This window comes from Dipodomys merriami, unplaced genomic scaffold (genome assembly GCF_024711535.1).
Source record: "Dipodomys merriami isolate MVZ:Mamm:240054 unplaced genomic scaffold, mDipMer1.0.p SCAF_718, whole genome shotgun sequence".
In the NCBI taxonomy this organism is placed as follows: Eukaryota; Metazoa; Chordata; class Mammalia; order Rodentia; family Heteromyidae; genus Dipodomys; species Dipodomys merriami.
The window spans coordinates 374,839-398,118 of NW_027206311.1; the positions used below are offsets into that span (position 1 = coordinate 374,839).

The 23,280-nt window shown below is 51.4% G+C and overlaps 1 protein-coding gene across 2 annotated transcripts; it reads left to right on the forward strand.

The window, feature by feature from the left end:
* The first annotated feature begins 270 nt into the window (after positions 1-270).
* On the forward strand, positions 271-23,280 carry LOC138818140 (prelamin-A/C). Of its 2 annotated transcripts, none has more exons than XM_070009064.1 (12): positions 271-870; positions 15,331-15,487; positions 16,726-16,851; positions 17,124-17,294; positions 17,470-17,595; positions 18,097-18,317; positions 18,408-18,630; positions 20,145-20,252; positions 20,367-20,486; positions 20,876-20,965; positions 21,697-21,963; positions 22,273-23,280. In XM_070009064.1, the coding sequence occupies exons 1-12, from the start codon at positions 515-517 to the stop codon at positions 22,297-22,299; spliced, it is 1,992 nt and encodes a 663-aa protein (XP_069865165.1). In that variant the 5' UTR covers positions 271-514; the 3' UTR covers positions 22,300-23,280. The 2 variants fall into 2 exon arrangements, with proteins under 2 accessions (XP_069865165.1, XP_069865166.1); XM_070009065.1 differs by lacking the exon at positions 271-870 and adding an exon at positions 11,018-11,081.

The window sequence follows — 23,280 nt, forward strand, 5'->3', positions numbered from 1 at the left end:
CCCTTGGCTCTGCACTCTATTCCAGAAGGCCTGAGGCAGTGGGAGCTAGCTTGGAGCTGAGAACACGGAGAATCAAGACGGGCGAAAGCCAGGCAGACAGGGGTGATCAGGAGGGGGCGGGACCGGACTGCCACCGCACAGCGGTCCTGGCCCCTCCCCACTGCTACTGCTCCGCCTCCGCCCGTGCCCCGGTCCCTGCCCATGCCACTGCCCCTGCCCCTGCCCCTACCGGCCTGTGACTGCCCCTTTAAGAGCAGTGGATCCTCCCCCCAGTAGAGGAGGACCTATTAGAGCCGCTGCCCCGGCGCCGGTGACTCAGTGTTCGCGGGATCGCCGCAGCTACCCCAGCCAACCCAGGTCCCGAGGTCTGACAGCGCCCGGCCCCGATCTCCACGCCTGCCAGGAGCCAGCCGCCCGGCGCGCTCCGCCCCTGAGCAGTCTCTGCCCTTCGGTCTGAACCCCGTGCCCTTCCCGGGACCCCTGCCCCGAGGGCAGCACTGCCAACCTGCCGGCCATGGAGACCCCGTCCCAGCGGCGCGCCACCCGCAGCGGGGCGCAGGCCAGCTCGACCCCGCTGTCGCCCACCCGCATCACCCGGCTGCAGGAGAAGGAGGACCTGCAAGAGCTCAACGACCGGCTGGCGGTCTACATCGATCGCGTGCGCTCGCTGGAGACGGAGAATGCCGGGCTGCGCCTTCGCATCACCGAGTCTGAAGAGGTGGTCAGCCGCGAGGTGTCCGGCATCAAGGCGGCCTACGAGGCCGAGCTCGGGGACGCCCGCAAGACCCTCGACTCGGTGGCCAAGGAGCGCGCCCGCCTACAGCTGGAGCTGAGCAAAGTACGCGAAGAGTTTAAGGAGCTCAAGGCGCGGTGAGTGGGGCCAGGTGGCGGTGTGCCTGGCGCGGGGTGGAGAGGGCGGGCGGGCCGCCGGGCGCCCAGGGCCGGTTCCAGAAAGGGAGCCGGAGGGCCCCCGGTAGCTGATAACTTAGCTGTATAGTCTCCTCCCTCTCCAGAACTGCCCCCAGCCTGTGACTGGCACGGCCAAGGGGAATTGTCAAGACGGGACCGAGAGGGGAGGGGTCTCTGGGAGGGGCCGGTTGGGGGCATCCCGGGCAAGTAAAGGCTGGTGACTAGGCGCCATTCTATCACGATGAGAATTTAACAGCCATTCCGAGCCTGGGGAACGGGCTAGAGGCAGGGCAAAACTGGCCCTGCCAGGTCTTGGAACTCTGGGCACCCAGCGGCACAGTGGAATGGGTGAAAGGGTCCTGTTATAACTTGCTTGGCACTGTGCCAACTTTATCCAAGCTGGCTCTGAACATATGATGCCCACTAGGACTGAGTTCCAGGCTGGCATCTGTCCAGTGGTGCTGGAGAAGAGTCACCAAGGCAGGACAACCCCCTTGTCCTCTGCCAGGAGCATGGTGATGGCTCCTTTGGCATGACCTTTTCTTGGTTCTTTCTAAGGGGCGGGCAGCTTTCCCTCCCCCGTGAATGCCTGGGACCTCGCTGGGGCTCTGTCAGGCCCACCAGAAGATCACCAGGAGATCAGCTCCCCCGCAGCTCCCACAGCCCTTGGCCTGCCTGACCCAGGAATGCAAAGGAGGGAGGGAGACTGAGGGCAGAGGCTCCCAGCTCAGGAAGTTGTGTTATGCCCTGGTCTGGGGCATCCCCCTCACTTGGCCCTTTGCCTGGTGTCTTTCGAAGGCTGGGGGGCTCTGTCTTTCCCTCCCCCTTTGGGGTGAGCCACTTTTATTTTTTCCAACCAAGCTTAGAGCAGTCTTTGCTTTGGCTCATCTTCAACCTCTGACGTCTTGATCTTTGTCTTATTAAACTGCTGGAATACAGTGACATTTTTGAAATCCAGCCGTTGGAAGCTTTAGGCCACTCCTACTTCACCCATCCCTGCCCCACCCTACCCCACCCTACTTGACTCCACCTTCTTTTCTAAAAAGGCCTTTGGAAGCCTGGAAGTTTAGGCCTTCTTCTTTCAGCCTTTAATAATTTGGCTTCCTTCTCCTTGCGCCCCTTTCTTTGTAGATCCAAGCCAAAGAGTCCTGAAGGATCTTGGAGATCCTTAACAGACTGATGGCTTTAACATCTCCTCCTTCTCTCTCTCTCTCTTTGAATTACCTTTAAACTCATGCTGTTTCAGGAGCCCCTCTAGGTAACCATGGTCATTCTACCCTTAATAGCCCCAGGTGATCAATGGCAGATTCATCAGCCTCCTGAAGGATGGATGAAAGTTGTATGGGGAGATGGGGGTCAACCTTTATTTCTTCTGAAAGGGATCACCTGCTCTTTCCATTAGCGGTATAAACAAGTTAGCAAGAAAGGTAAGGAAGTCCCAGTGAGTTAATTAGTGTTCTAAACTATTCTTCTCAACTATCAACTGCCCCCTGCTCCCCATCTCTACAAAGGATATTCATAAAAAGAGCTGGGAAAACAATGTGGGATGGGGGTCTGTGGAGTCTATAGCCTCTTGGTTGAGCAGCCATGCCAGTCCGTTTTCTGGGCCTCCTGGTGCAGCTGTCCAGGCCTGGGACACCAGGCATGTGTGTATGTGTGCATGAGCACATGGGGTAGAAGTGGGGGTGATGTGTGTACTTGTTATATTTAGCAACCTGCTTCTATTCTTCCCCAACGATCTTAACTGGAGAGGCTGGGCTTCCGGAAAAGGGGGTGGGTTTGAACACCTGGATCTTGAAGGCTGGTGGGGGAGGGATAGAGAAGACTCAGGTTGAGGTGTCTGTCCTCCTAGGTCCACAGTAAGAGAAGCCAGGATTCTTGTTTTAGTATTTGTGGTGCTCAGATTGATGTGGAGAAATGGCTAGAATGAACAGTTTGGGGAAGGGAAAAAGACATTGTCCCAACTCCTCCCACGAAAGCCTGGAAAGAAGGTCTCTAGTTTAATGTTTAATTAGAACTCAGAGTTCAGGGTCAGACTTGGAGTTGGGATGCAGAGCTATCTGTGAGATTTTGTGACAATCCTTGGGCTCAGCCTGGGTACCTCAACCACACCCAGGAATTTGGGGTCTCTTCTTGTCTAGTTATAATGTAACCCAAAAAAACCACTTCCTGACAATATTATCGGACACTTTGTATTCATATACTGTTTTGTACAACTACTTAGAGATAATAAAAAATTTATTTAAAAAATCCTCCCTCCCTCCCTTTCGCTCCCTTTTCCTACCTCTTCCCTTCCTTCCTCTTTTCTTCCCTTCCCTTCCCTTCCCTTCCTTCCTCTTTTCTTCCCTTCCCTTCCCTTCCCTTCCTTCCTCTTTTCTTCCCTTCCCTTCCCTTCCCCTATCTTTCTCTTCCCCTTCTCTTTCCTTTCTTCTGGAACCCAAGGGATTTAGACACTTCAGTGTGGGGAGAACGGGAAGGTTGAAAGCATGAGGGAAGTCCCACCTGGGGTTCAGGTTTGGAGCTGGGCCTCACCACAGGCAGGACAGCTGTGTGAGTGACTCATGCGGTCTCCTCCTTCCTTTTATCCTGGTGGCTTTACAAGAGACCAAAGAGACAGGGTGGAGACCACAGATACCTTAAAAGGGAGGCATGGAGGCCTGAATGTCTGTATCTTCTGTCCCTCTTCTCACTGCAGTCCGAAGCTCTGTTTCCTGCTTCCTTCTGTAGAATCTCTGGTGTAGTCTGGAACCAGGGCTGTGGACAGGCATTGTGCACAAGTAAAAGAATACCAATTTGATTCTAGAGAATGGCTGGGGCTGCAGAATGGTGCCAGGGTCTATGCCTTTACAAACAGAACCACTGGAGGAAAGCTGAGTCAGAAATGGGGAGATCCCATGCCCTCAAAGCAGAAGCATCTCTTCCCCTCAGGAGGCCCTTATGCTGGACAACTTCCTGGATTGCCCGCCTTATTCAGCCCTCATGTAGACAGGCAAGAAAATGCAGGTGCAGATTCATGGAGGCTCTGATCACAGCAGGAATAGCAAAGCTTGTCCCATGACATACAAGGGGTGATAAGTAATGACTTGAGCTTTCTGACTTTCATTAAGCCCCTGGGGGTAAGGTAAGGAGGGGTGGCTGAGGCTTTGGGGCTCTGGTGCCTTAATGACACTTCTAATGTCAATGGCCTATTAACACTGATCAATAGCCTTTGCCCTAGTCTGTACCTACTCTACTAGGCCATAGGTCATGAGATAAGAACTGTGGGAGACTGGGATTCAGGTCTTAAGATTGTCTTGGTTAAGGACATAGCCCAGCAGTAGAATGCCTGTCTAGCAAGTAGGGGTGAGAGGGTGAGGGGGTTTGTGGGGATGCCCTGTTCAATCAAACTCGAATACCATTAAACACACACACACACACACACACACACACACACACACACACACACACACACACAGGGTTTGTGGGGATGCCCTGTTCAATCAAACCCGAATACCATTAAACACACACACACACACACACACACACACACACACACACACACACACACACACACACACACACACACACACACACACACACACACACACACACACACACACACACACCAGGCACCTGTGGCTCATTCCTATAATTCTAGCTACTTAGGAGGTTGAAAGCTAAGGACTGAGGTTTGAAGACAGCCTGGGCAAGAAGGTCTCTGAAACTTTCTGTGTGTGTGTGTGTGTGTGTGTGTGTGTGTGTGTGTGTGTGTGTGTGTGTGTGTGTGTGTGTGTGTGTGTGTGTGTGTGTCTGTCTGTCTGTCTGTCTGTCTGTCTGTCTGTCTGTCTGTCTGTCTGTCTAAATCCTAGGGCTTGAATTCAGGGACTGAGTGCTGTTCCAAGTTTGTCAAGACTCTTAGTCCACCATTTGAGCCATAGCTCCACTTCTGGCTTTTTTGGTAGTTAATTGGAGATAAGAGTCTCCTGGACTTTCTTGCCTAGACTGGCTTCAAATTGCTATCCTCAGATCTTACCTTTCTTTTTTTTTTTTTTTTTGGGTCTGGTTGTGGGGCCTGAACTCTGGGTCTGGGCGCTGTCCCTCAGCTCTTCAGCTCAAGGCTAGCACTCTACCACTTGAGCCACAGCGCCACTTCTGGCTTTTTTCTTTTTGCTTACGTGGTGCTGAGGAATCGAACCCAGGGCCTCAGGCATGCAAGGCACGCGCTCTACCACTGAGCCATCTTCCCAGCCCCAGATCTTACCTTTCTAATTAGCTAAGATTATGGGTTTGAGCCACCAATGTCCCCCTAAAGCCCTTTATCTTTAATTAATCACCAAAAAGCTGGAAGTGGATGTGTAGCTCAAGTGATAGAGTGCTCGCTCTGAGCAAAAAAAGCTAAGGAGCAGGGTGCTGGTGGCTCATGCTTGTAATCCTAGCTACTCAGGAGGCTGAGATCTGAGGATCACAGTTCAAAGGCAGCTGGGGCAAGAAACTCTGTGAGACTCTTATCTCCAATAAACCACTAAGAAAACCGGAAGTGGTGCTGTGGCTCAAGTGGTAGAGTGTTCGCCTTGAGCTGAATTGCTGAGGGACAGCGCCCAGGCCCAGAGCTCAAAGCCCAACAAACAAAAACTAAGGTACAAGCCAGGCGCCCATGGCTTATGCCTGTAATCCTAGCAACTCAGGAGGCTGAGATCTGAGGATCAAGGTTCAAAGCCAGCCCAGGCAAGGAAAGTCCGTGAGACTCTCATCTCCAGTTAACCACCAGAAAACTGGAAGTGGTACTGTGGCTTGCATGGTAGAGTGCTTGCCTTGAGCTGAAGGTCTCAGGACAATGCCCAGGCTCAGAGTTCAAGCCCCACTACTGACCAAAAAAAAAGTGAAAGGATAGTGCCCATGCCCTGAGTTCAAGTTCCATTACCAGTTAAACAAAACAAAACTGTCATGAGAATTACCTAGATTGGAAGGAGCCTGTGCTCCTTGGGTTAATGGCAGTGGGGCTTTTTTTTTTGGGGGGGGGTCCGGTTGTGGGACCTGAATTCTGGGCCTGGGCGCTGTCCCTCAGCTCTTCAGCTCAAGGCTAGCGCTCTACCACTTGAGCCACAGCTCCATGTCCAGCTTTCTTCTTTTTGCTTATGTGGTGCTGAGGAATCAAACCCAGGGCCTCATGCATGCAAGGCAAGCGCTCTACCGCTGAGCCACCTTCCCAGCCCCAGGCAGTGGGGCTTTTTGAGGATGCCTCCTGGTATTAACTCTCCTGCCTCCTTCACACCAGTCCATCTTGTCACTGAACGGGGAAAAAAGAAAAAAGAAAAAAGAAAAAAGCTTAGGCTGGGAAGTCTTAAGGAATCCAAGGGAAGTCAGAGTCAAGCCTCACTAGGGCCCCCTAGTGTCTGTCCCTGCCCTTCAGGAGTATTGCTTGGGTGAGACCATTGCCTGGGCTAGTCTTGCCTCCAGTGATTTAACAGCACAGTGTAAAGGCTAAAGCCTGGGACAGCTGGGATGACAACTGCTAGGAGATGCCTTCATCCACCAACTGTGCCCTTTGCTCCCTTCTCCCCCCTCCTCTTTTGTAGCCCCTCACTACTTAGCAGCTGCAGAAGCCAAACCTGAGGTCTCAGAGGCCAGGACACAAGTGACTTCTTTTCATCCTTTCTTCCTAGGCTCCCAGAAGTGTACTGAAAGGTGACATGGACCAAGCTCTAACATTCTTTGGAGACATTGTGAAAGTCGTAGGATCTTTTGTCCCTTAGTAAGAGTAAGCATGATTCACCAACAAAACTAGATTGTGTGAGTCAGTGTCCCTAGTTCCAGGCTTAGCTCTGTCACTAAATTGCTATATGGCCTTGAGCTAATAGCCTCCCCTGTCTGGATTTCCTGGGCCTTGGTGGTTCATGCTGTAATTCTAACTATTTCTGAGGCTGAAACCTGAGTTCAAAGCCAGCCTAGTCAGGAAAGTCCATGAAACTCTTTTTTTTTTTTTTTTTTTTAAGTCCATGAAACTCTTATCTCCAAGAAACTACCAAAAATGTAGAAATGACACTGTGGTAGAGCACTACCCTTGAGCACAAAAGCTAAGGGACAGCACCAAGGCCCTGAGTTCAAGCCAGATGGCACAAAAAAAAAAGAAAAAGGAAAAAAAGACAACCTAGGCTGAATATCAAAGACCCTATCTCAAAAATAAATACATAAATAAATAATAAGAAAAGTGAGTTAAAGCAGAAGATCTCCAGAGATTCCTTAGTTTCCAAAGTAGTACAATAGTACAAAGTAGTACAGAGCAAGAAAACAGACCTTCAAAATACTAAGGTATTAGTAGTAAATCTAAATATAATCAATGCGAATATAGTAGCCACTAGAATTCTCACTAGAATTATTTCCCACAGTGGTGGAATTAAAACCACTAGTGCTCAATTTTCCAAAGACAGAAATGGTTAATTATTGGGACATTACTCTCTTGGCATATGCTTTGTTTTTGTGGCTGGTAAGAAAGGACAATTCTCTTTCAGTTGCCTCTCCTTTCCGGCCAGTGCAAAGGGCTGTATCATGTAGCAGGACAGGGAGTATCAGCCCTGGAACAACTGACTGGCAGAGATTCCCTTGAGTTGGGGGCTGGAAGAGAGGCCCTAGAGGAAAACAGTATCTTGAGCTGGCCAGCTAAGAGCATATGTGACTAGAGACCACAAGCCTGGAGCCAGAGGGAGGTGCACAGCGACCTTGACTTGCCCATTTTCTACCTATATTGATTCCCTAACCTGAGGCTAGGCTATGAGGAGGTCTTGTCCCCTACCAGTCCCTTAAGAAAGAGGGCAGTTTGGGGGAATGGGGGTCTCCCTTACTTGGTGGAGAGTTTAGCTGTGAGAGAGAAAGCCAGAATCCTGCATGCTGTAGCCAGGAATAATTCTGGCTAGGATCCCAGGCCCAGCATGGGAGCTGAGTCACGGTAGAGGGCAGAGTGCAGAGTGACCACAGACTCAAAGCTTGTCCAAACGGGAAGAGTTGACTGAAGGGTGGGCTTTCCTTGATAATTCATTCAGGTTACAGCAAGAGAGACCATAGAGTGTTTTTGGTGGAGGACAAGTGGTTTCCCTTTAGGGCTGGCATAGGGGAGCTACAGACTCTATTCTGGGGGTGGGGTGGGAGAGGGGTCCATGCTCTGGGGCGTGGCCAGGAGGTTATCGGGATAGAAAAGACTTCTTCCATAAGCTCTTCCACTGCCACCCCTGCTGGCTGGGTGAGGTGGCTACATCTTCCCAGGCTTAGCTGGAATGCAGCGAGACCAGAACTTCTAGGCCCTCCCTCACTTCCTGTCCTGAGCTTGGGGTGTGGCTCCCATTCTCTCCTGGAGCTGTTAAAGCTAATAACTACGTGCCACCAGATGGGAGGCTAATAAGTCCCCAGAAGGGATTGCTGAGTGAGCTTCTGGTGAGGATACCCTACCCTTTGGCCAGGGGCATTCCTTTCTCCTCGGTTAGGACTTCTTAAGCTATCCAGCTCCACCTTCCTGCTCATTTCTCTTTGGCCCACCCTTGCATTTTTGTGACAACGCAGGAATGCTTTTTAGAGAACTGGACTAGTCAAATGGGAAGTAGACTTTGGCTGGGGACTCTGCAGAATGGAGTTGGTGAAGAGGCCCGCTGCCTATATCCTCCAGGACCCCTGTGCCCTAGCCTCTGGCTCTAGACTTCTCCACTGTACAATGCCACGTTGATACACCCAGCAGTTGTGACTCAGGCCTGGCCCCCTGCCAGACCCAGGGCTTCTGCTGGAGTTGTCTGAACATGTCAGCAGGCCTCCTAGCCCCCTCTGGGCACCATTGCCCCCTTCCACAGTCTCTCCCTCTGCAGGAATTAAGACTGGCTTTGTTTTAGGGAGGACAGCTGCGAGTCTGGCTGCTCTGGAAGGTGATCTGAGAGCCCTCAGACCCCAGGCATGGTTGGCGGGTGTCATGCTCAGGAGAGGCATGTGGAAACAGAGCCTTGCCAGCTGTAGGCACATGTGTCTGTGTGGGGAACTCGGGAGTATCCATACAGGGCACCTGCCATGTGCTCTCCAAGTGGAAAACATTCAGAACTTCACAGAGTGAGGTTTAGGGAAGTCTCCAGAGGTTTCTAATTCTCTGGAACGCTTGCTCCTCTCTGTTCCTGTTTTCAAAGTCTCCTTTCCAGAGCCAGTGCCTTGAATATCAGAGAGGGGAAGCTGGTTACCCACATTCTGCCCTTACCTGAAAGTGGTCACAGACCCACAGACCAGCCAAGAAACCAAGCACACAGTGATAGCACACAGTTGTGGATGTGTGTGATATTTGAGGGTGGACAGAAGTGTTGAATTCACTAGGCCTTTGTTACTTTGGAGTCTCCCAGCAAGGCAGAGATCGAGGCTTCTAACTAGGTCTGGCTGTTATTCTTGGCTTAGCTTGCCTGTTTTGTGCTTTTTTTCTTTTTAAACACGCAATCTTGCTATGTCGCCGGAGCTGACCTGGAACTCAGATTCTCCCACTTCACCTTTTTGAGTGCTGAGATTGCAGATGTGTGCCATCACACCCAACCATTTTTTTCCCTTTCCCCTTTCCTTTTCCATTCCTCCCCTCCCTTTCTTTTCTCTTGCTGAAGATTGAACACAGGGCCTCATACATTCTTTTGTTGTTTTTTTTTTTTAAATTTTTTTTGAGGGGTCCGGTCGTGGGGCCTGAACTCTGGGCCTGAGCGCTATCCCTCAGCTCTTCAGCTCAAGGCTAGCACTCTACCACTTGAGCCACAGCACCACTTCCGGCTTTTTTCTTTTTGCTTATGTGCTGCTGAGGAATCGAACCCAGGGCCTCAGGCATGCAAGGCAAGCACTCTACCACTGAGCCAACTTCCCAGCTCTTGGGCTTTATACATTCTAAGTGTGAATTCTATCACTGAGATATACCACCACTTCTGCCTTTTATGTTTAGCCTGCTATGAATATTTCCAGGTAACTGGGCCAGCAGGTTTTTAGTATCTGAGTCTGCTCTTTCTCCAGGCCTTGGTTTCTTTATCTGTAAAATTACAGAAATTGGCCCCTAAGGAGGTCTCTGTAGCAGCCCTGAGCATATGAACTATCACATTGAAGGTATTCAGAGGAAATATGGAAAAAGCCTCAGACCCCATAGGTAAAACACTAGCTAAAAGAAGCAGGGAAAGCCTGAGTTCTGAGGTATGGAGAATGGGTATATAAGGAAGGAGGGAGGGAAAAAGTAGAGGGGGGAGTTGCTGAACAAAAAAATGAAGGGATGGATCAAATATATAGTTATCTATAGGGAATATGCATTATAAAGGTCACATATACACACACATATATATACTAGCATTTGAACTCTGGACTTTGAGCTCTTGCTTGTTCATGGCAAGAGCTCTACAACTTGAGCTATGCCTCCAGTTTCAGCTTTTTGATATTGTTAGAGGTAAGAGTCTGCTGGGCTGGCTTCAAACTGGGATTCTCAGCACATACAATTTTCAGTAAAAGGAAATTACTATATTTTTTTCTTGGGTGCTGGTCCTGGGGCTTGAACTCAAGGCTTGGGTGCCGTCCCTGATCTTTTGTTTTCAAGACAAGCCTTTTACCACTTGAGCCACTTTCAGCTTTTGGCTGGTTAATTGGTGACAAGGGTCTCAAGGACTTTCCTGCCTGGGAGGCCTTTGATCTTAGCCTGTTGAGTAGTAAGAATAACAGGCAAGGGCCCCTGGTGCCTGGCCTTTTTTTTTTTTTTTTAAATACATGGTCTTCCTATGTAGCCAAGCCCAAGTATTCTCAAACTTTTTTTCCCCCTTTTATTTTTCTCCTGGAGACTGAATCCAGGACCTCCTTTTGGTTAGGCGTTTTACCACAGAACTACATACAACCCAGCCTCTCTCTTTAAACAGGATTCTGTTGCCTCAGTCTCCCTAGTGCTAAAATACCAACAACAGCAACAACCCAAACAGAAAACAACCACCACCACAACAAAACGCTTGCATTAGCACACACCAAACCAGAGGGGTGATAGGAAGTTCTGGCGCTTAGGGTGATGGTCGAGGTCTGTCCGGTCTATTTGGGAATTTCGGAGCCCCCCAGCTCTGCCCAGCCACAGGGGGCGCCCTTCCGCGTGAGGCAGGAAATACCCAGGGGCTCCGAGACCTTTGCCCTCCCCAGGTGACTGCGTGCCCAGCCATGGGGAACACTCCGAGCTGGTGAGGCCGGGCTACTGCGGGATGGGCGGTCTGGCCGGCCCGGCGAAACGGGTGCAAAGGAGCCTGTGCCGGGCGGGCTGGCTCTTTCCCCGCCCCTCGTCCATCTTCCCCTCCCACTTGTTATTTTTAGCTGGTCTGGAGGCTGTGGCGCCTTCCCTCTCCCAGGCCAGGGGAGGAAATACAGGCCTCTCCCGCCAGGCCTAGCACGTTGCTCCTGGCAACCAGGCCCAAACAGGCCTGCGGCCGCCTGCCTTCCATATCTGGCATCTGTGCTGGGTTAAGGAGGATGACTCAGTGGGCGGGTCAGAGCCCAGGCCTGGCAGGGTGCCCACCCAGCGTCTTTGTGGGCACTGGTGCCTTTCTTCCCCAAAGCAGCCTTGAAAGAAGCCGGACTCCCTACTTGCCAGACTCAGCCCAGCACATCTCAGCCTTGCTCTTCTTTGACTGCCACACTCGACCTTTATCTTTTTCTTTGTTGAGATCTGGTTATGCTAGGCAGCCCAGGCTGGCTTGGAATTTGCTATTCTCCTGCCTCAGCCTTCTCTGAATGTTGGGACTACCTGCTTGGGCACATACCGCCATGCCCAGCTGCCTTATTTTTTTCCCCTTCTGCTCCCCACCACCCCCTTTCAGCTATGGGACTTGCCAGGTTTGGGATGGGTTAAACAGGATGCCCTGCCCTTCTTGCTTCCAAAAGCATCTGGGATTCAGCCTCTCCTGTGCTTGGGGTACATGGAGGATGTGTGAGCAGGAAGAGCTGGCCCTCTGTAGCATGGCACCAGGCCTGGAGCAGGACTCAGCAAAGCAGGGTCTCCCTTGTGAGCACTAGAGGATTTCCCGACCCCTGCCCTAGTATTGTCTGTCTGAACATGAGTCACCTGAGGATCCCCAGGCCCCCACCCCTTCCTACCTCCTCTGGCCTGCCCCACCCTGTCATCCCTGCCAAACCAGCCCAGGGCCACAGTGCTGAGCATGTGTCCAGCTTTCCCCCATGCCACCCTCAGTGCTGACTGGGCAGCCCCACTACTCAGGGGCTGAGTGCCAGCCAGTACCTGTTTTGGCCCTGCTAGGTATGAGTACCTCTCTTAAGAAGGAAATGGTGTTTGGTAGTGGCAGGACTAGGGAGGAGATAGGAGAGGCTAGGTCTGCTTAGCCCAGTGGCTTCCACGCCACAGTTTCAGAAGTCTGAGTCATGAGCCCATGGGTAGATAGTGGCTTCTTCCCCACAGATTGTGTGGGGGGGAGCTCCCCATTTCTGACTAAGGAAACCACAAAAGCTCTTGCTCACCTCCCTTTGCACATGGTGGCTCTCATCTGCAGGCTGTATCTTAGTCCTCTTAGTCTCTCTCCAATGCTAACCAAATGTCCAAGATGGAAAGAGAAACAGACCCCTTAATTTAGTTGGCGACTAATATATCATAGCATGTGTGGCACTGACACAGCATTGAACTCCAGTTCTGCTATCGACCTGCTGCAGTCCTTGGGTGAAGCTCACTTTCTGCCTTAGTTTCCACAGTTACATAGTAATTATACCCTCCGAGGGTGGCTGTAAAGATTAACTGAGTTGGTGCTATAATATTTAGAGCAATACCTGGTACATGATAAGCTCTAATAAGTGTTTGTTCTGACAATCATGCACCACATAATGGTGTTTTAGTTAACAACTCACCATATAGATTATAAAGAGTGGTTCTGCATTGCCCCATAGATTCTATCTGTTGTCTAGTGACAGCTGTCTGTTTGTGTAAGCACACTATGATCACATGATGACACAATCAACTAATGACACCTCTTAGGAGATAACTTCATTGTTAAGCAACACACGACTGTATATTATTACAATTACAAATACCACCAACTTTGGGAGTGGCAGAATGTAATGAGACAACCCTGTAGCCAAGTGCTTGTGTCTTACACATGTAATCCTAGCTACTTAGGAGGCTGAGATATGGAGGATCACAGTTCAAAGCCAGAGAAGTCTATAAATAGATTAGCTCCAAAAATAACCATCAAAGAGCCAGGTTGGAGGCATGGCTCAAGTGATAGTGGGAGAGCTGAACCAAGAGAATTTGAGGCTCCAAGTTCAAATCCTGATACCAGCAAAAAAATATAAAAAATATATATATATATACATATGCTGGACCATAAGATCCCAGAGGACAGATACTGTACATTTTAGGATCTACTGGATTTTATTGAGGAAACTATCACCAAAGAGAATCCTAGAATTTCCTTCACTGGTGGATGGGAAGGCAGGTTAGGGAGGAGATCCCCATAAGACTTGGTTCTTCCTTCTTGCCTCTATGTCTGGCTGGGCCGGGGAATGTGCTGCACAGGGTCTGTTCTCTTCAACCTCCTGACTTCTGCATTCTGTGTAGACATTGTGACTTAGGAAGGTAGTGAGGTAGATGCAGAGGAGTCCTAGATCAGTGACCAGAATAGACCGGGAACACTGCCTGCATGGGTTTGCAGCCCTTGACACAGGGCCATCTACCCTCTGTGCTTCGGTTTCCTTATCTGTAAATGGAGGAGGTCTAGAGAAGGGACTCTAGATCTCTAAATTCTGAGTCTACACACAGCCATCTGCAGTCCATTGGCCTTGAGGGTGGAGAGGCCTGTTTTGGGAAGCCTCTGCCAGTCTTGGAGTCAGTCCAGGAAGCTAAGAGTCTGTGTCTGCAGGGTCGCTTCACTTTACCAGCAGTTTTTCTTCATTTTGCCTCCTCCCCCTGCTGCTGCCTGAGCTTCGGAAAAGTTCTGAAGTCATGGAAAGTTGGGGCTGTGCTCCCAGCCAGGGGCTGGGCCGGATGGCAGCCAAAACCTGAGCTGGGTTTTTGACTTTATTTTTAGCTTTTCAGGCTGAGACGGAGGAGGGGAGACATCTGGTTCTGGAAGGGCTTCTTTTTCTGCAGGAGAAGCCACAGTGACAGACACAGTCACCTTAAGCAAATTGTCCGGAGGGGTAGATAGGCACATAGGCTGGGGAGCTCCCTTCCCCGGTTCCTCTGGGTGTCCCTCTACACCTCTCCAAACCAGTGAAGTCCAGTTGGCTCTTTGTAAAATCCCTGTGTAAGAGTCTAACCTTCTCTCTCTGGCTTCACAGGGAACAGCAGGGCCTCGTGGAGCTTAAGGCTTTTGCGATAGCAAAACATTGGTAGGACCAGGCTTCTCTTTCTAGGTGTGGATCTTTCCGGCCTGCCCACTTGGGGTTTTCCTTTTTCCTGCCTGCCCTGGTGGGCTTGTACTTGAGGAGGACTGGATGTGCTAGAGATGGCAGCTGGAACCCGGCCCTTGGATCTTTCTCTGTGTCTACGGACTCTTTCACTGTATATTTGTGAAGCGATTGTAATGTTGGGAAAGTTCCTGGGGTCCCCCGAGGTTTTTGTTTTTTAAGAGAACAGTGTCTCCTTCTCTTTCTCTCTCTTTTTCTTTTTCAGTTCACCAGCAAAAACAATCCAGAAGGCGAGGGAGGCAAAGGCAGTCTTTGTGGTGGGGTCCAGCTAAAGTTTTGCCTACTTAGAGGAATAAGGAGGCCCAAGACCTGGAGGTCTGGGGAGGCCTAAGGCAGGATCTGGAGGCCCAATAGCCACACCTGGAGCCAGTTGCAAGGCTTAAGGGTGATGGCTCAAGTTTAGACTTTTCTCAGGGCCCTAATGGAGGCTGGAACCCCTCTGCTCTGCCCTGATAAGAGGATCCAGACTGGGTCCTAAGAAAGAAAGTTCAATACCATACCTCATGTCCTAGGTCTTCCTAAGCTGCAATCCCCTTTCCATAGGACAAGGACAGGGACCAGTACCTTTGGGACTCAAATGTTAGGGACTTTGTGGCTCTCAGGACTGAGAACCGAGTAGTCTGTTGTCCGTCTTCTCAGAGGGTAGGAAGCTTGGCTGAATGGAAAATGGGTGGAGTCCAGGGAGGAGAAAGTTAAGGCCCTGTGTGGGAAGGGGACTGGAGACAAAGGTGCCCCTGTCTCTTTTGGAGGGAATGGGAGGCGAGAGAGGGAGACATTCTTATCATGGGATCTAGCTTTGCCCTTGGCCCCAGGCACGTTCCTGAGTTCTGAGTCATGGGAAGGGTGGAAAGCTAAGAAGGGGCTTTTGGGGGATCCTGGGAGCTAAACCCCAGACAAGGAGATGCGAAGAATGTAGTGCATGGATGCCCTCTCCTGGCAGTTAGGAGAACAGCAGTCATCCTCCATTGAACCTCGGGAACATGCACATCTCTGAAACCCATTCTTCCCTCTTTTCCTTAGCAATACCAAGAAGGAAGGTGACTTGCTGGCGGCCCAGGCCCGGCTCAAGGATCTGGAAGCTCTGCTCAACTCCAAGGAGGCAGCACTGAGCACTGCTCTCAGTGAGAAACGCACATTGGAGGGCGAGCTGCATGATCTGCGGGGACAGGTGGCCAAGGTAGGCTATCCTCTCCGGCATTCCCATGGTCCCAACCTGATGAATTACCCCGGACAGCCTCTGGAGGTGCCTGGTCTGACCCTGTCACATAGTCCCAGAACCATTCACCTATCCTACTATCACTTTGCTCATCCTGACCATATCTCCCTCTTGGGCCACTTACAGAATCTATTTCAGAGTAATTTCCATTTAACCTTGCAGTGAACTGTGCCTGGCTTTCCCTCGAAAGGAAGAGTGGAGTACAAGTCCACAGCGGGGAAGTCTGGCTATGAAGGGAGATAATGGCTACGGATGGGGTATATGTTAATAATGCTTTGCATATGTATGACAGCCTTCACTTTCAAAACACTGTTCTCTCATTCCTCATGTTGCAAGCGAGGGCAACTGAAGAAGTTGGCTTATTCCCAGTTTCAGAACCTGGTCTGCTCAGAGGGAACTGGCAAGCTAAGCCTCTACCTCCCATGCCCTGCTCCCATAGTATATCATGAAGATCCCAGAAAAACCCATCAGGCTGATCCTTCAACCAAAGCTGGATCCTTCTTCCTGAAGTCCCAGACCACACATGTGCCTTTTTTCATAGCTCTTACTTTTCTTTTGCACATGTCTCTGTCCCTGCAGTCAGGACAGGGCCCCTCCCCTGGTCTCTGAAACCTCAGCCTTTTGAAGGCCTTCCCAGATCCCCTACCCCAACAGGTACATTTTGGTTCCTTTCCTCATGTTCCCATTTGTGCAGATTTTCTTCATGGCAACTTTTTTTTTTTTTTGGTAGGTCATGGGGCTTGGGTGCTATCCCTCAGCTCTTCAGCTCAAGGCGAGCGCTCTACCGCTTGAGCCACAGTGCCACTTCCAGTTTTCTAGTGGTTTATTGGAGATAAGAGTCTCATGGACTTTCCTTGCCTGGGCTGGCTTTGAACCGTGATCCTCAGATCTCAGCCTCCTGCGTAGCTAGGATTACAGGCGTGAGCCACCAGCACCGGCTCTATGGCAACTACTGTATTATGCCAGGGCAGGGAAGCCTTATGATGGTGAGGGTTTATTTTTGGTTCTGCAGCACAGTACTGCCCCAGACTACTTAATGTGAATGAGTGGATGGCCTTACTTCCCTGGGCACCCATAGCCATCACTACCCCTGGACCTGTTAGTCAGGTAGAAAGGATTCCTGGGAACAGCCCCTGCTCAGCTTCCTTCCAGCTCATTCTTGGAAACCCTCTCCTTAACCTCTATCTACTTCCTCTCAGCTTGAGGCAGCCCTTGGTGAGGCCAAGAAGCAACTTCAGGATGAGATGCTGCGGCGGGTAGATGCTGAGAACAGATTGCAGACCCTGAAGGAGGAACTGGACTTCCAGAAGAACATCTACAGTGAGGTGAAGAGTGTGCTGTGCAGGCCAAAGGCTGGGATAGGTGGTGATTGACATCTGTTGTAGGGATAGGGATCAGCTAGCTGGGGATCAGAACTCATCTGCCTGAACCCCTGAACCTGTGTGAATGGAGTGAGGAATGGCCATCACCCAGGTTAAAGTGGGGCTGACAGGGTCTTGTGGGTAAGGTCAGGGGAGGAAGCTTGGCTTTCTGGATCTCAGCTGTTAAGGAACCAGTTCTGACTTTGGTCTCTGTGTCCTTGCTTCCCTACTTCCAGGAGCTGCGGGAGACCAAGCGCCGCCATGAGACCCGGCTGGTGGAGATCGATAATGGGAAGCAGCGTGAGTTTGAGAGCCGGCTGGCAGATGCCCTGCAGGAGCTGCGGGCCCAGCATGAGGACCAGGTGGAACAGTACAAGAAGGAGTTGGAGAAGACTTATTCTGCCAAGGTGTTTGCTCATCCCCATTTTCCTCCCTGCCACACTGGAATATGCCTTACTACCAGTCAGATGGTATCAGGCAGTGAGCTCATCGTGGCTGAAGCTCTGAGGTGCAGCACTGATGCTGTCCTCAGACAGACCCCCTTTCTTTCCATGTAGTCTTAACTTTGTGTGCTCCCTGCAGCTGGATAATGCCAGGCAGTCTGCAGAGAGGAACAGTAATCTCGTCGGAGCTGCCCATGAGGAGCTGCAGCAGTCCCGCATTCGCATCGACAGCCTTTCGGCCCAGCTCAGCCAGCTGCAGAAGCAGGTAAGCCCAGCTCACCCCTCCCACCAAGGGCCGCTGCTCTGGGTGGATATGGATGGACATGGAAGCCTCCTGAAGAGGAAAGGGGAAATGGAGGGACAGAACAGGCTCAAAGGACCACAGATGGGAGAGAGGGCCTGGGATTTAGAGCTTTGATTTTGTTTGAAATGGAGATTATTCACATCCTCCCTAACTCACAGACCTACCATAACACTGTGCACTGTGAGGTATTAAGAGCTTTGTGTTATTCCTATTTTATTATTCTAGCTGGCTGTGTCTTGTGTGACAGGAGGAGATGGGGTCTAGCCGCAGAATGAGATTTCAGTTAGATATTGGCAAGGGCTTCCTGTTCACTGGCCACAGCCACATTAGCTGCTATGGGCTCTGATAAGAGCACGAAGATCTTGGAGGGGTCCAGGTGCTCCTATACCTTACCCACAATCCTCCATACTCTGGGCCCTTGGGTGCTCATTAGACCTTCACTCCCCACTTCCCCCCACCCAGCTGGCAGCCAAGGAGGCTAAGCTTCGAGACCTGGAGGACTCACTGGCCCGGGAGCGGGACACTAGCCGACGGCTGTTGGCGGAGAAGGAGCGGGAGATGGCTGAAATGCGGGCCAGAATGCAGCAGCAGCTGGATGAGTACCAGGAGCTGCTAGACATCAAGCTGGCTCTGGACATGGAGATCCATGCTTACCGCAAGCTCCTGGAGGGCGAGGAGGAAAGGTGAGCTAGGAGGAGCTAGGAGGTTCTGACAGTGGCCTTTGGCCTCTGACTGACCTTGACTAAGCCCCCTGTCCTGTCTCCCCTCCCCAGGCTACGCCTGTCCCCCAGCCCTACTTCACAGCGCAGCCGTGGCCGCACCTCCTCCCACTCATCCCAGACTCAGGGTGGGAGCAGCGTCACCAAAAAACGCAAACTGGAGTCCACCGAGAGCCGCAGCAGCTTCTCCCAGCATGCTCGTACCAGTGGGCGTGTGGCTGTGGAGGAGGTGGATGAAGAGGGCAAGTTCGTGCGGCTGCGCAACAAGTCTAATGAGGTAAGCTCCTAGGTCAGGGTCTAATGGAACACAGCTGAGTTTCACTTCTAGCTCCTGAACTGGTTGGCTGTGAGACCTTGGCCAAGTAATTTATCTTCAGCGAGCATTATTCTCCTCATCTATAAAATGAGGATGACTAGCCGTCCCTAAGTATCTGAGATGTTAGGAAGATGAAATATGAAAGTATCAGGGTAGTGGGGTGCTGGTGGCTCATACCTGTAATCCTAGCTACTCAAGAGACTGAGGTCTGAGCATCATGGTTGAAATCTAGCCATGGCAGGAAAGTCTGTAAGATTCTTATCTCCATTTAACTGCCAAAAGGATCCAGAAGAGGAACTGTAATTCAAATGGTATAGAGCTAGCCTTGAGTGAAAAAAAAAATAAACTCGGGAGACAGGGCCCGAGCTCCTGAACAAGCCCCAGGACCAGCACATACATACACAAACAGTATCAGGGTATGGCATAGCCTAAGCATCCATGAACATAGCTGTTAGCCTTGAGGGGGAAGGACAATGATGGGTGGGGGCAGCTGGTAGAGGGAGAAGGCATTAAACGTGGCAAGTCTGCTCTGGCTTTCTAATTATTATTATTATTTTTTTTTTTTTTGTCGGTCGTGGGGCTTGAACTCTGGGCCTGGGCGCTGTCCCTCAGCTCTTCAGCTCAAGGCGAGCGCTCTACCACTTGAGCTACAGCGCCACTTCCGGTTTTCTGGTGGTTTATTGGAGATAGGAGTCTCACGGTCTCTCCTGCCCGGGCTGGCTTTGAACCGCGATCCTCAGATCTCAGCCTCCTGAGTAGCTAGGATTACAGGCGTGAGCCACCAGCGCCCGGCCTATTATTATTATTATTATCATTATTATCATCATCATCGTCATCATCATCAGTTGCAGGACTTGAATTCAAGGCCTGCATGCTGTCTCAGAGCTCTTTTGCTCAAGGCTCATGTTCTGGCACTTCCAGTTCCACTTCGAGTTTGGGGGTATTAATGAGAGATAAGAGTCTCATGGACTTTTCTGCCTATGCTGACTTCAAATCTCGATCTTCAGATCTCAGCTTCCTGAGTAGCTAGGATTATAGGTGTGAGCCACCAGTGCTTAGCTATTATTATTATTATTATTTTATTTATTTGTTTTTTGGGTCCGATCGTGGGGCCTGAATTCTAGGCTTGGGCGCTGTCCCTCTTCAGCTCAAGGCTAGCGCTCTACCACTTGAGTCACAGCACCACTTCTGGCTTTTTTCTTTTTATTGCTTATGTGGTGCTGAGGAATCGAACCCAGGGCCTCAGGCATGCAAGGCAAGCGCTCTACCACTGAGCCACCTTCCTAGCCCGCTATTATTATTACTTTGTGATGGGGGTAGCACCAAGAGGCCCAGGCTGATTCTGAACTCCTCAGCTTTCCAAGCATCTGGGACTACAGGCGTAAATCACAATACTCAGCCTACCTTGGCAATTGAGATGAACTTAAGAGCTGATTTGATCCACCCTCTTTTTCTTTCCTCCAACTTCCTGGCAGGACCAGTCCATGGGCAACTGGCAGATAAAGCGCCAGAATGGAGATGATCCTTTGCTGACTTACCGCTTTCCACCAAAGTTCACTCTGAAAGCTGGGCAGGTGGTGACGGTGAGTGGTAGGATGCTCAGGATTCTGGGGTGACCTTTGGAATGGACTTAGGGATGGATTGGGTTAGGACAGAGACACTGAAATGAGCAACCTTTTCTAATCGTCTTTCTTCAGATCTGGGCTTCAGGAGCTGGGGCCACTCATAGCCCTCCTACTGACCTGGTATGGAAGGCGCAGAATACCTGGGGCTGTGGGAACAGTCTACGCACAGCTCTCATCAACTCCACTGGGGAAGTGAGTATGCTGTCCCTGACCTCTTGTTGGGCAAAGCTCCCTTTCGTGGCCAAAAAACTGGAGCAAGCTACCAACTCAAGTGTCATTTTCCCTGAGCTCTCTGTGTAGGTGGGATTCCCCCATCATCTCCATGAGCTAACCAAAACCAAAACCAAAACCCCCCCCCCAAACTCTCCCAGGAGTAAGTTAGCCAGTGAGGATTGTTAAGAGATAGAGCCATGCAAGCAAGTTCCATAGCTTTAGTACCACAGAGGACAGAATGAGCAGCAGACTCCCCAAGACAGGCCACACAGAAAGGTACCAGGTGAACAAGATGGAGAAACATGCTGCACATCCCTTCCCAGACCTCACCCCCAACCTTCAGGCCTAATTGTCCATTGTCCCTGCAGGAGGTGGCCATGCGCAAGCTAGTGCGCTCAGTGACTGTGGTTGAGGATGACGAGGATGAGGATGGAGATGACCTGCTCCATCATCACCATGTGAGTGGCAGCCGCCGCTGAGGCTCAGCCTGCAGCGGGAAACCCAGCCAGGCCTGAGCTAGCCTTCCTTGCCTTCCATGCCAAAGTCTTTTCATTATTAAAGAATGTTTTGGAACTTCACTTGCTGCCCTGGCCTTTCTTCTCTCTCCTCCCTATACCTTGAACAGGGAACCCAGGTGTCTGGGTTCCCTTCTCTGGTAAGGAGGGGAGTGGAACTATTCCCACAGGAGCAATGAACAAGGGTTTAGATTTGTCTCCTGGGAAGGGGGGGACAGGAGGACAGAGGTGGGGCACCCAAGCCCCGCCTCTCTCCCCCAGTCCTGTTGCATGCATTTCCTTGGCTCCTCCCATAGTCCTGTTGCATGCCAATCTCTTCATTTCACTCCTTGGACCTGGGACAATGTCTTCTTTCATTCCCTTTCCCTTCTCAAGTTAATTTTGCATGTCTGCTGTCCTGTAAGCTTGCTCTCCCCCACTTTCCTCTTAAGCTTAGAGGATTTAAAATTGAGTCAAAGTGACATCTTTTTGTCCCTAAGTCTTCCTGACCATTCTTGCCTTCCATGTCCTCCCAGCCTCTGCCCGCCCTCCCTCCCCCCAGTCTCCATTGCCCAATGGTTTCCCTGGGTGCAGAACCCCAACTTCCTGCCCAGTGGCTGGGAGCCTCCACAGCCTAGTCCCTGGGAGTCAGTCCCAGACTCGCTGTTCCGCCTGAGCCTTGTCTTCCTCCCCAGGGCTCTCACTGCAGCTCGGGGGATCCTGCCGAGTACAACCTGCGCTCACGCACCGTGGTGTGCGGGACTTGTGGGCAGCCTGCCGACAAGGCATCTGCCAGCAGCTCAGGAGCCCAGGTGGGCGGATCCATCTCCTCTGGCTCTTCAGCCTCCAGTGTCACAGTCACTCGCAGCTACCGCAGTGTGGGGGGCAGTGGGGGTGGCAGCTTCGGGGACAACTTGGTCACCCGCTCCTACCTCCTGGGCAACTCCAGCCCCCGAACCCAGGTGAGTCATCTCAGTTACCTTTACCTCCTCTAGGCAGAATCCTGGTCATTGAACATGAGGACAAGTGGCCCTCTGGTGGGGAGTGCCTTCTCTTCCGCAGCCCGGAGGAGTGGGAGCCCCCACCCCTGCAGCCAGAGTCCCGGGCATCTCACTCTTGAATCCTGTCTCTCCTGTCTGAGCCCCCAGACTGGAGCGCAGGGCTAGAGTGTAAGGGATGAGGAGAGGACACCCCCCCCCTCCTGGGATGAGGGAGGGAGAGGATGGACCCAGGTGCTGAAGCTCATGCCTCTCCCCTCTTTTCTCTCTTAGAACCCCCAGAACTGCAGCATCATGTAATCTGGGACCTGCTAGGCAGGGGTAGGGATGGAAGCTACTTGTTTCCTCTTTACGTCATGCCTACCCCCTGCCCAACGCCTCATGGGAGCAGGCTTGAAGCCAAAGAAAAATATCCCCTTTGGTTTTCTTCTATATATTTTTTTTTTTCTAAGAGAAGTTATTTTCTACAGTGGTTTTATACTGAAGGAAAAACACAGCAAAAAAAAAAAAAAAGGCGCCTCTATCTCAATGCTAATTTCTCCCCCTTCCTTTCCCTGATTCTGGGGGAACTCTACATCTGCCTTAAAACCAAAGAGGGCTTCCTCTAGGAGCCAAGGGAAAGGGGTGCTTTTACAGAGCTTAGTTTCTGCTTTATTGCCCTGGCTGCTGCCCCCCCCCCCCCCCCCCCCCCGCCCCGGGGACCCTGAGACATGGTGCCTAAGAGGCCGGATGGAATTGTCTCCACCAGCCTCCTGCAGACAGCTGGCTCACTGCCAGACCAGCCTCCAAAGGAAGAACCGCTGAGCTAGGCCCAAGGGCCTGGTCTCCAGGTTCTGCTTTACCTGGCTGAGGCTCCTCCCCCTGCCCTGTCCCCGGTCCCCACCCTTTCCCCTGACCCCGGGGCAAGTCCATTCTCCCAGGTACAAGCTGCACTTGCTTTTTCTGTATTTTATTTAGACAAGAGATGGGAATTGAGATGGGAGGTAGAAAAAAGGGGAATGAAAGAAGGAGGGAAGCCTGCCTTCTCCCAGCTTTAGAGTCCCAGTGGCTCTGTCCAGGCACTGGAGGTCAAAGTCAAGTGGGGTGCGGAGAGGAGAAAGAGGAAGACTATTGGAAAGTGCGAGACCATGCTGGAGCCCCACTGAAGGAAGAGGAGGAAGGTGAGAGAAGTAGAGGGCTATGGCAGTAGTTAACCTGGCAAACACTAAGGAGCCTCCTGCCTCCCCGCTTCCCATCTGCACTCCTTTTCCCCTCCCCAAATCAATACACTAGTTGTTTCTA

Bases quoted from the DNA above. Each gene is read 5' to 3' on its own strand.
- LOC138818140 (XM_070009064.1), top strand. From the start codon at position 515: ATGGAGACCCCGTCCCAGCGGCGCGCCACCCGCAGCGGGGCGCAGGCC. The intron at 18,318-18,407 runs GTGAGCTAGGAG...TCCCCTCCCCAG, and splicing joins CTGGAGGGCGAGGAGGAAAG to GCTACGCCTGTCCCCCAGCC. The intron at 18,631-20,144 runs GTAAGCTCCTAG...ACTTCCTGGCAG, and splicing joins TGCGCAACAAGTCTAATGAG to GACCAGTCCATGGGCAACTG.